The sequence below is a fragment of the Eleginops maclovinus genome, chromosome 20 (genome assembly GCF_036324505.1).
Source record: "Eleginops maclovinus isolate JMC-PN-2008 ecotype Puerto Natales chromosome 20, JC_Emac_rtc_rv5, whole genome shotgun sequence".
In the NCBI taxonomy this organism is placed as follows: Eukaryota; Metazoa; Chordata; class Actinopteri; order Perciformes; family Eleginopidae; genus Eleginops; species Eleginops maclovinus.
Window position 1 is genome coordinate 7,586,921 of NC_086368.1, and position 11,845 is coordinate 7,598,765.

Genomic DNA, 11,845 nt, shown 5'->3' on the forward strand with positions numbered 1-11,845 from the left:
GGGTCCAGAGTTCCTCCAACAGCAACCAGACTCCAAGCTGGAGAAAGCAGACATCCTGGAGATGACAGTTTGTGTCCTGAGACGACTGCAGCAGCACAATGAGAAGCAGAGGAGACTGCTGAACCACGTCAACAAGATGCAGTCTTCCTCTGATAAGAACCTGAGAGAGGCTGACTTCTCTCTGCTGAGCTCCACAGTCCAGACCAGCATCTCCAAAGAGAAGAGTCCGGTTAACAGCACCCCCTGGAGGCCTTGGTAGAGCCCTCCAGACTGGAGTAACTACCAGACAAACTGAGATGACCATATTGGTCAGAGATTACTTGAAGTGAATTCTTCTGAATTCTGAAATGTTATGAACTTCTTTTCTGTTTGTAGATGAAAGATTGTATTTCTTTAGGAAATTATGGCAACTATATCTTTCAATTCAAGAAAGAGAACTTCTTGTCATGCATGTTGCACGAACCAAATTTGATTGCATTTGCAATTATTGATATGCGTACCTCACTTTACTTCATGTATTGGCTGTGTAATGCTTCATGATACATTTTAAATGTTTTTATTGTTATTGATCATAGTGATCAAAAAACGTTATCTTTTTTTCCTAAAATGTTTTCTTAATGTCACATTTTCCTGTGATAGTTTAGTGTTGCACTTCACGTTATGTGTTGGTACAATGAAGAGCATTGTTATATTAGCCATCTAGGTTTAAATGAGTTTGTATAGTGCAAAAATACATACTTTCGTTTTTATGGATATTTGTTCGTATTGGACTTTCCCTCACTTTCTGTGATAATATTTACATCAAAATACTTATTCTTTTATTATAAAAGGTTTGTTAAATGTATCACTGTCACAGTTTTTCACTGACCATGTCATTTACATTTAAATAATCAATTGATTATTCAAGCCAATGTGACCTGTTTTAATTCAAAATATGAGTACTGTGTCATTAACATATTGTTAATCCTTTGTCTTTTATAAAGACAGTTGTTCCTTTACTCTGTGTGAGTACAGTGTCTTGTAGAAATCTACAAGTTATTGTTGTGATGTATCATCACCTAGATGAAGCTGTCATGTTTTCTGTTGTTATTGTGCATTGTTGAATAAACAAACACTGCCAGCTGAAAATGTTGTGTTCTCATATAATTTACATTTATCTTTAATAGACAGAGGTATAACCTATCGTTCCCTGATTTAAAAAATCATGATACCACTCAGAACATACAATGTATAGCAATAAAATAAATGTTAAGTAGAGAACTAAGGTGGTTTAATTATAACATATGACACTCACACATGTTACATCACTTTATATGGAGTTAGTAAAGTCATTAAACTACATAAAAGGAAGTATATTTAATGAGACTTTGACAACATTATTTTGGCAACATTTAAGTTAAAGGTGTTTTAATGTAAAACCTTTAAAGTTAACCATGTCCCTTTTTTAGGCTGTCAGGGGTAGATAATAAGACACACTCCTATTGTTGCTCCATTGAAAGGACAGAGGGTGGGAAACCAGAGGAAACTCACTCACAGAGCCCTGTGGGACAATAGACTAGACCTTTTTCCTGAAGGCACAGAGACTAAAAGACACTCCGGCTGTTGAATTTAAACTTGTTTTGAATACTGTTTTGGTTCTAACTAATTTCCTTGATTTTATTCAGAAAAATCATACTTCATTAGTATATCATTAAAAAAATCTTTAAGTCAATGACACAAAAATTAAGTTAACCTCAACAAAATAAAATATTTCAGAAACATAGTTCTTTGTAAACGTTACTTCAATCTTTAATAGAGGTTTGTAACTATCTTTGTAGATATAAGATGTAGGAGAAAAGAACATCGCCTTTCAGAAAATCTAGATTGACTGATTACATTTAGTCTTATCTCAGCTCCGAGTCTGAAAAAAAAGTACAACATGACGGTCTACTATAACTAGCTAACTTTTATAAAAAGAGACAAAATCTCATGGTAAAAGTGTCTTTGCTGCATCAAAATACAGTGTATATATTTGATATTTGATTCTGGATAGGAGGATAAACAATCACTGGGCAGAAAACCCCTCCATTATTTCTAATGAAAAATAGGGATGCATCGATTGTAAAACTTTCAGTCGATATTGACACAGATTTTTAGAATAATGATTTGGCTGATACCGAAACAGATATTTCTGTGTTTATTTGTTGATTGTTCTCTTTTTTGCCATGTCAAAAAATCTTTAATACAAAAAAATATGAACTTTCTTTAGAGATTTATTACAAAACTTTAAATAGGCACAAACTGTTCTTTACGTTTTTCACCATCAAGCATTCACAAAGCAAATGTCAGAAATGGCCTTTTCTAGTTTAACTTACGGTTATGTTACAACTACCAATTTTGATGGATAATTATTTTGTTTTTTGGGGGGGGGGGCAACACCCTCTACCCATGGTGACATTGCACATTACTTGTGCACAGGATCCTGAAAAAGATCCATTTGTAGAGGGGCACATGCCTGTTTTCTGCTAATTGACCGAGTGTGGGAAAAAACCTCCCATCCCACCGGCAACCGAGTAATTCTCAAAAGGGATTTGGCACACTTCAGGAAACAGCTGCCCTCCAGGAAACCTCCCACCCTCATGTGTAGAGCTCACGTTTGATCCAATTAATAGTCAAACATAAGCAAATGAATGAAACTAAAAAGAAAAGTTACTTATCTCCTTTTTTTGGTAAACTCTCCATAGACTGTTGTCAAAAATTCAAAATTTCGCATCAGCCAATGGCGTCCTTTCCCTCCAGATGGCTGGTGATGTCAGACCCAGTTTCTGTAACAACACACAGCCAGCATCTGTCAGAGGATTCCCTTTGTGGATCATTGACCACACCATACAGGGAGTCAGTGTGGGAAACTGAGCTCAACGTGTTACTCAGGCTGACTACAAGGCACGTGTCAAAAGACTACATCTGGACTGTAGCTGGTATGTGTTTATTGTAGCGCATCATAAATGATCTTCACCATACTTCCTAAGATGTTATAATGCTTTTTTACAAAATGATGGATTTTTGACTCGGCTTTAAACAAAATAATAGTGAAATAGGACTCAATTCATAATTCCAAATAGAGATATTAGCTAACATATTTAAGACTTAGGCTCAACAAAAATGGATATTTCTTTTACCTTAGCCTTAGAGTAATTAATACATGTATACAATATGATTGTTATTCCCTCCTGTGTGGGATAAAATAATGAGCGTGTGCTCAGTCAAAGTCATTGATCCCAGTATCAGGCAGCAGATCTGGGGTCACCACTTTCCCAGATTCACACAGAGCTCTGAGAGTCTCTCTCCATCACCCCCCCCTGTCCTCCACCTGTTCCCCTGAGATATCTAACCATTGTCCCCGTGGCAATAAGACTATTGAGTGGCAAACCCCCTTTTTGTCAAACAGAGGTCTCTGATTGGCTGAGACTGTGAGAAAGTGCAGTCAAACCCAGACCCACACATTCATATGGAGATGTGGGACTATAAATAGGAGGGATGAAGCCAGCAGAGATCAGATTCTCTCTACAGAGACCTCTACAGCACTGAGATCCAGGCATGGCACCTACAATCACTGCAGCACTGACCAACTCTCAGGAGCCTCACACTCTGACCCACAAGGTAAATTCAAGATTCAACAAGATTTCAAGATATTGTCATCACATGTTGTTTTTGTTCATGGAAAACCTGAACTCCAGAATAAGATTATTAATGATGCTTTTCTTCCTTCTGCAGCTCAGAAAGCCTCTGGTGGAGAAGGTACGCAGAGAGCGAATCAACAGCAGCATTGAGCAGATCAAGTCTCTCCTGGGTCCAGAATTCCTCCAACAGCAGCCAGACTCCAAGCTGGAGAAAGCAGACATCCTGGAGATGACAGTTTGTGTCCTGAGACGACTGCAGCAGCAGAATCAAGCTGTGGACTCAGCAGCTGTCAACCAGGGCTACTCCAGGTGTGTCCAAGAGTTGACACACTTCCTGTCCAAAGAGCAGGTGAAGACGCAGTCCCAGAGGAGACTACTGAACCACGTCAACAAGATGCAATCTTCCTCTGATAAGAACCTGAGAGAGGCTGACTTCTCTCTGCTGAGCTCCACAGTCCAGACCAGCATCACCCAAGGGAAGAGTCCAGTCAACAGCGCCCCCTGGCGGCCGTGGTAGAGCCCTCCAGACTGGAGTTACCACCAGACAAACTGAGATGACCATATTGGTTAAAGATTACTGGAAGTGAATTCTTCTGAATTCATTCTGAATTCATGAAAGATGTAATTTCCTGAGGAAAAGACAACAACTATATCTTTCAATTTAAGAAAGAGAACATCTTGTCATGCATGTTGCATGAACCAAATCTGATTGCATCTGCAATTATTGATATACCTCACTGTACTTTATGCATTGTAATGTATAATTTGATACAATTAGTATCTTTTAAAATCTTTTGTTATTGATCATAATGATCCAAACACTTTAACTGTCATTTTAAATAGACATATTGCCATAATTTACTTTAATCTCTCTGATTATTCAGAACTGATCTGTTCAAAGATGCAAATGTTTATGTTTTTTCTGAAAGGTTTGCTTAATGTCACAATTCTCCTGTGATGCTCTAATGACTCACAGCATGTTATGGTTTGGTAGAGTAAAGTTCATTGTTCAAATGTTGAATATCTCGAAAATCTTATTGTCCATTTATTGACAATTTGTCAGAATGGACTTTCCCTCACTTTCTGTGATTATTGAGAAATGATCTGTTTTAAGAGCAACATGCTTCCCCTTTTACTGTAAAAGATGTTTCAAATTTAACAGTGTCACAGTTTTCAAGGGACAATGTTTATTATATAAAAAAATATATATAGAAAAATGTGACCTGTTGTAAGGTCAGTTTTTAAGTGCACATTTTTAAATTAATTTAGGGAAAAAATACCCAAAGAAATGAGTACTGAGTCCTCAAATACTGTTAATCCTTTGTCTTTTATAAAGACAGTTGTTCCTCTACTCTGTATGAGTACTGTGTCTTGTAGAAATATACAAGTTGTTGTTGTGATGTATCATCACCTCTAGATGAAACCGTCATGTTTTATGTTGTTCATTGGGCAATGTTAAATAAAGAAACACTGCCAGCTGAAAATATTGTGTTATCTTCTTCATTTTAGTTTCACATCAATCCTTTGATTGAAAAATCTGGATACAATTCGGAACATACAGTTAATGGCTTATCAATAACATACCTGGTTGGTGTGAAATCAAGGTTACTCAATAAAGACATTCACAGTCATTAATGTTATGTCACTACACATGGCGCAAGAACGAAAGTAAAAGAGGCAGTGCGTCCAATGACACCGTTGCCAACATTCTCTTGGAATAATATTCACTCTCAGGTGTTTTATATTGTAACAAAAATTAGGTTAACCATGTCCCCCTATAGAGAGGTCAGAAATTACTATCTAAAGTGATGGATAATAAAGACACACTCCTATTGTTCCTCCCTTGAAAGGACAGAGTGTGGGATACCAGAGGAACCTCACTCACAGAGCCCTGAGGGACAACAGATCTAGACCTTTGCCCTGAAGGGACAGATTAAAGACACACTGGCTGTTGAATTTAAAACTTTTTTTGAATTCTGCTTTTGTGGTTACTATTCTCCTGAATCAAAATTGTTTCAGTCAATGACACAATTAAAAAATGTTTCTGAAACATAGTGCTTTTTAAGCTTTTCTTCAATTTCAAACTAAGATTGCTTACCAGCTAAATGTCGATATAAGGTGTATGAAAAACCTTTACCTTTTAGCAAATCCAAATTCCTTAACTGAATTAGGTTGTTTCTCAGATGCAAGGCTGTAACAGAGAACATCACAAGTTACTTTATCCAGCAACTTTTACAAAAAGGGAAAATACCGTCAGTTAAACATGTCTTTGCTGCAGCAAAATACATACGGACAGTATTTGCCTCACTGTATTGAATCAAGTCAAGAAAAAGCTGTTTTTCAAAATTGTTGAAAATAATCAAACATCTCAAACGGATGTACACACACTTTTCTGAAACTACTTTCTTGTGCTTGCCATATGCTTGCTAAAATGATAATAATTCAAGGGAAGGTAGAACACAACCTCATTTATGATAGAGGTAACCTGATGCACAAATATAATTGTATATTCCCAACTTAAAATAACTTACCTTCTCATTTCTATTCCTGAAAAGAGGACGAACAATAATAACGCAGCCGGTTGCACGTGGTTCTGTCGCTCCATTGTTTCTGATAAAAAAAATAGGGATGCATCGATTGCAAAATTCTCAGCGGAAACCGATATCGATTTTAGAATAACGGTTTGGCTGATACCGATGCAGATATATTTTTGGTTGTTATTTATTTCCCTTTTGTGCCAGGGAAACAAAACTGTAATGCAAAAAATATGAACTTTGTTTCAGTGGTTTGTTAAATAAACTTTGAATAGGCATGAAATCCAACTTGAAACTTCCTACTTTTTAGTTTGGCTCCAAAAACCATCAACATTTCTAATAGTTTTATGTATTTTCAGAGAAAGATAAAATTCTATAAGGATTCGACTTTTTTTTAATTAACTTTTTTACAGTTCTACATTTTCTCAAGGAAGGAACTTCATGTGTTCTACTAATTATAGTGTTTCTATACCTGATATTATACACTTGACTTTGCAAACCTTACAACTGTGGTGACACTTTGGAGTTTCCTAATTAATTTAACTTGTTCAGATCTTTGAGAAGATTGGGGCAGATTTATTTTTTTAACATGAAACATCATACAACATTTGTGGGTACCAGCTTTCTCTAGTTTAATGAAATGTTATGTAACATCTGCTAATGTTGATGGATATTTCAATCGATCTATTTGTAGGCCGGCACATGCCGGTTTTCTGCTAATAGGCCGAGTGTGGGAAAACTCATCCCATCCCACCGGCAGTCAAGTAATTCTCCAAAGGGATTTGGCACACTTCAGGAAACAGCTGCCCTCAAGGAACCCCCCCATGGGTAAAGCCAAGGCTTAATGAAATTGATTTTCATGAATGAAAAAAACAAAAACACTCCATATTCAAAACGTACCACCATGATCAGAAACTATAACATGTAACGTGATAAATACTTTTTTTCTTAACTTATAATGGATCGTTTACCTAAATTTCATGCTTTTTTAATCCTTTGCATTGGCCAATGGCGTCCTTTCCCTCCAGAGGGCTGGTGATGTCAGACTCAGTTTCTGTAACAACACACAGCCAGCATCTGTCAGAGGATTCCCTTTGTGGATCGTTGACCACACCATACAGGGAGTCAGTGTGGGAAACTGAGCTCAACGTGTTACTCAGGCTGACTACAAGGCACGTGTCAAAAGACTACATCTGGACAGCTGCATGGTGATTGGGGTGGTTTCATAGAAGTTACCCTTAATGATCACCACATTACTTTTGAAGATATTGTAATGCTATTTCACAGAAGGCTGGATTTTTGATGAAAAAATATTAAACATTAGGGAAATTGGAATAAATGTATATTAAAAAACAGTGATTTCAAACAAGTGTATTGTAGGTTGTGGCTCATTACAAATCCACAAGAATAAATAAAAAAACATTATAACCAACCTATTTGTTATCTTAAGAGTCATTTATACGTCATAGATGATATTCCCTCACATGTGATGGGATGATGAGCGTGTGCTCAGTCAAAGTCATTGATCCCAGCATCAGGCAGCAGATCTGCTCTCTACAGGGTCACCACTTTCCCAGATTCACACAGAGCTCTGAGAGTCGCTCTCCATCAGCCCCGCCCTGTCCTCCACCTGTTCCCCTGGGATATAACCATTGTCCCTTGTGGCAATAAGAGCATTAAGTGTGCTACACCCCGTATTGTGTCGTCAAACCATCTGATTGGCTGGGACTGTGAGAAAGTGCAGTCAGACCCAGACCCACACATTCATATGGAGATGTGGGACTATAAATAGGAGGGATGAAGCCAGCAGAGATCAGATTCTCTCTACAGAGATCTCTACAGCACTGAGATCCAGACATGGCACCTACAATCACTGCAGCACTGACCAACTCACAGGAGCCTCACACTCTGACCCACAAGGTAAATTCAAGATTCAACAAGATTTCAAGATATTGTCATCACATGTTGTTTTTGTTCATGGAAAACCTAAACTCCAGAATAAGATTATTAATGATGCTTTTCTTCCTTCTGCAGCTCAGAAAGCCTCTGGTGGAGAAGGTACGCAGAGAGCGAATCAACAGCAGCATTGAGCAGATCAAGTCTCTCCTGGGCGCAGAGTTTGTCCAACAGCAGCCAGACTCCAAGCTGGAGAAAGCAGACATCCTGGAGATGACAGTTTGTGTCCTGAGACGACTGCAGCAGCACAATGAGAAGCAGAGGAGACTGCTGAACCACGTCAACAAGATGCAGTCTTCCTCTGATAAGAACCTGAGAGAGGCTGACTTCTCTCTGCTGAGCTCCACAGTCCAGACCAGCATCTCCAAAGAGAAAAGTCCAGTCTACAGCGCCCCCTGGAGGCCGTGGTAGAGCCCTCCAGACTGGAGTTACTACCAGACAAACTGAGATGACCATATTGGTTAAAGATTCCTGGAAGTGAATTCTTCTGAATTCATTCTGAATTTATGAAAGATGATATTTCCTGAGGAAAAGACAACAACTATATCTTTCAATTTAAGAAAGAGAACATCTTGTCATGCATGTTGCATGAACCAAATCTGATTGCATCTGCAATTATTGATATACCTCACTGTACTTTATGTATTGTAATGTATAATTTGATACAATTAGTATCTTTTAAAATCTTTTGTTATTGATCATAATGATCCAAACACTTTAACTGTCATTTTAAATAGACATATTGCCATAATTTACTTTAATCTCTCTGATTATTCAGAACTGATCTGTTCAAAGATGCAAATGTTTATGTTTTTTCTGAAAGGTTTGCTTAATGTCACAATTCTCCTGTGATGCTCTAATGACTCACAGCATGTTATGGTTTGGTAGAGTAAAGTTCATTGTTCAAATTTTGAATATCTCGAAAATCTTATTGTCCTTTCTATGGACATTTTGTCAGAATGGACTTTCCCTCACTTTCTGTGATTATTGAGAAATGATCTGTTTTAAGAGGAATATGCTTCCCCTTTTACTGTAAAAGATGTTTCAAATGTGACAGTGTCACAGTTTTCCAGTGACAATGTAAATGTTTGAAAAATGTGACCTGTTTTAAGCTGCAAATGTTTTAATTCATTTAGGGAAAAAGTACCCAACGGAAGTACTGAGTCCTCAAATACTGTTAATCGTTTGTGTTTTATAAAGACAGTTGTTCCTCTAGTCTGTATGAGTACAGTGTCTTGTAGAAATATACAAGTTGTTGTTGTGATGTATCATCACCTCTAGATGGAGTTTTTTTGCTCATTGTGCGTTGTTAAATAAACAAACACTGACAGCTGAAAATGTTGCTCTATGGAGTTATTTTTCATTCTACTTGCCTTTGTAACAATGAAAACTTGTTTATGAATTTGTTAAAATAGTTCTATATAATCCTCCCACCATTGTAAAAGGAAGCATTTGCTAACCTTAAAGCACAATACATCAATAATTTATAACCACATTGCATCGATGTCGATAGGGTCGGTTACTGTTACCACATTTTGTAATAACAATAAAACATAATTTAGAGTTGCCTGTTAAACTAACTTACATGTCTTTAAGCTTTGGGAGGAAGTCAAGGCACTGTGAGAAAACTCACACAGGTACAGGGAGGACAAGCAAACTTACCCCATAAAAAACCCAGCAGGTTCAAACCTGGGATCCTCTTGCTATGAGCCACAGTGCTAACTTCTGCACCCCCCTGATGCAGCTTAACTTACTGTACGAATTTAGTGTAAATCTGCATGCACTACATTTTAAAGTGGTTTTATCCAGAATTGTATGCGCGCACTTAAGTTACGTATTTGCATCAAGTCAAGTGATCAAATGAAAAAGACATTTCTAAATATTCAGTTGCAAAAATTGGTACAACTGTGGAGTTTGGTGGTCTTTATACTCTAACTAAATATATTCCCACTTCAAAGGAGTTAAACTTTATATCTTAAGTGATGCATAATGAGGCACACTCCTATTGTTCCTCCAGTGAAAGGACATAGTGTGGGAAACCAGAGGAACCTCACTCACAGAGCCCTGTGGGACGGTAGATCCAGACCTTTGCCCTGAAGGCACAGATTAAAGACACACTGGATCCACAAGATGCTAAATTCTTAATCGTTTTTAAATCGCAGATTACATTTTTTTTTTAAAGATTTCTTACTATGATAACATTTAGCAAGTTTCCGTCCCCTGGGTTTGTAAAAATAGATTGTTTTGCTGAATTCAGGACAACTATTTCTTTAACTCAGGATTACAATCTTGTGATATTTGCATACTTTGCAAGTCAATAGGAAAAAGAACACTGTTACGTTTTGATACCACAAAAGTATTAAGTGTTAACAGTTGACCTCATAGTATATTTTTTATGTTAACAACTCAGGATTTTTACATTTTAAATGACTTGAGATGTATGAGACTTACAACATAGCCATTTCTGAGATCATACATATTTGAAAAAATAATATATTTGAGTTGTAGAATCTAAAGAAACATAAATAATGTTCAAATAGAACAATTTAATAATCCAAGGGTGGATCAAAATGTCTATGTACCGTATATTAAGGCATACAGCTTAAGTTAATTTAAAGAACAGAGTGTGGGAAAACACCGGAGAGCAGAGTGCAGAGTGATTATCATCCTAAACCCGACGAGCAGCAGATTATTCTCTTAAGGGATTTGACACACTTCAGGAAACAGCTGCTTTAACCTTCTACTCTCATCTACAGTGCTGACATTTTGATCCAGTTGCTAGTGATAATAAGGGAAGAAAAAAAAAGATTTTGTAGAAATGTATTAATTTTTTTTTTAAAGGAAAAGAGGGTGGTCAAAATGTTTACAAATGAATAAAATGGAAACACTATTGTAGAGCCAGCCAATGGTGAGGTTTCCCTCCAGATGGTGGGTGACGTCCGGCTCTGTTTTCTACCCCCACACACGTCCAGTATCAGTCACAAAGGCTCCATTCAAAGTGCTTTTGTTGTTCCCTGACCACAGCATTCAAAGAGTCAGTGTGGGAATCTGACACCAACTTTCTACCCACACAAGTCAAGAGAGTGTGCTACATCTGGAGAAAACCATGTCAGTCGTCCTTAACATTTTTAATATAGTATGGAAATTTGAGTCTTTTTCATCACATATAAAAAACATTTATAAGATCAAGTTTTTTATTTATTTTAAAAGTTGGAGAAACATTGTTTTTAATGATGATTATCTGAATTAATTAAAAAGAACAAGCGACAAAAAAAAAGGCAATTAAGGTTTTGATGAAAATATCTTTTTCTCTGATTACTTATTGTAGTTAAATGTAAGTTACACAGTACTTTTCAACCAGATGCAATTCCATGTCGGTATCCAACGTGTGTTATGGGAAGATGAGCGTGTGCTCAGTCAATGTCGTTGATCCCAGCATCAGGCAGTAGATCTGCTCTCTACAGGGTCACCACTTTCCCAGATTCACACAGAGCTCTGACAGTCCAGTCATCCACCTGTTCCCCTGGGATATAACCATTGTCTCCTGGGCAACAACAGCATTAAGTTTGCTGCACCCATTCTTGTCTCAATTCGCTCTCTGATTGGCTAAGACTGTGAGAAACTGCAGTCAGACCCAGACCCACACATTCATATGGAGATGTGGGACTATAAATACGAGGGATGAAGCCAGCAGAG

At 37.3% G+C, this 11,845-nt stretch overlaps 2 protein-coding genes across 2 annotated transcripts; both read left to right on the forward strand.

Annotated features, from left to right (window-relative positions):
• Positions 1-3,547: 3,547 nt before the first annotated feature.
• Positions 3,548-4,176, forward strand: LOC134883316 (transcription factor HES-5-like). The gene is made up of 2 exons (XM_063911631.1): positions 3,548-3,639; positions 3,754-4,176. Exons 1-2 carry the CDS (start codon positions 3,577-3,579, stop codon positions 4,174-4,176), a joined length of 486 nt encoding a protein of 161 aa, XP_063767701.1. The 5' UTR covers positions 3,548-3,576.
• Positions 4,177-8,015: 3,839 nt separating this feature from the next.
• Positions 8,016-8,575, forward strand: LOC134883417 (transcription factor HES-5-like). The gene is made up of 2 exons (XM_063911778.1): positions 8,016-8,113; positions 8,228-8,575. The coding sequence occupies exons 1-2, from the start codon at positions 8,051-8,053 to the stop codon at positions 8,558-8,560; spliced, it is 396 nt and encodes a 131-aa protein (XP_063767848.1). The 5' UTR covers positions 8,016-8,050; the 3' UTR covers positions 8,561-8,575.
• Positions 8,576-11,845: the final 3,270 nt, after the last annotated feature.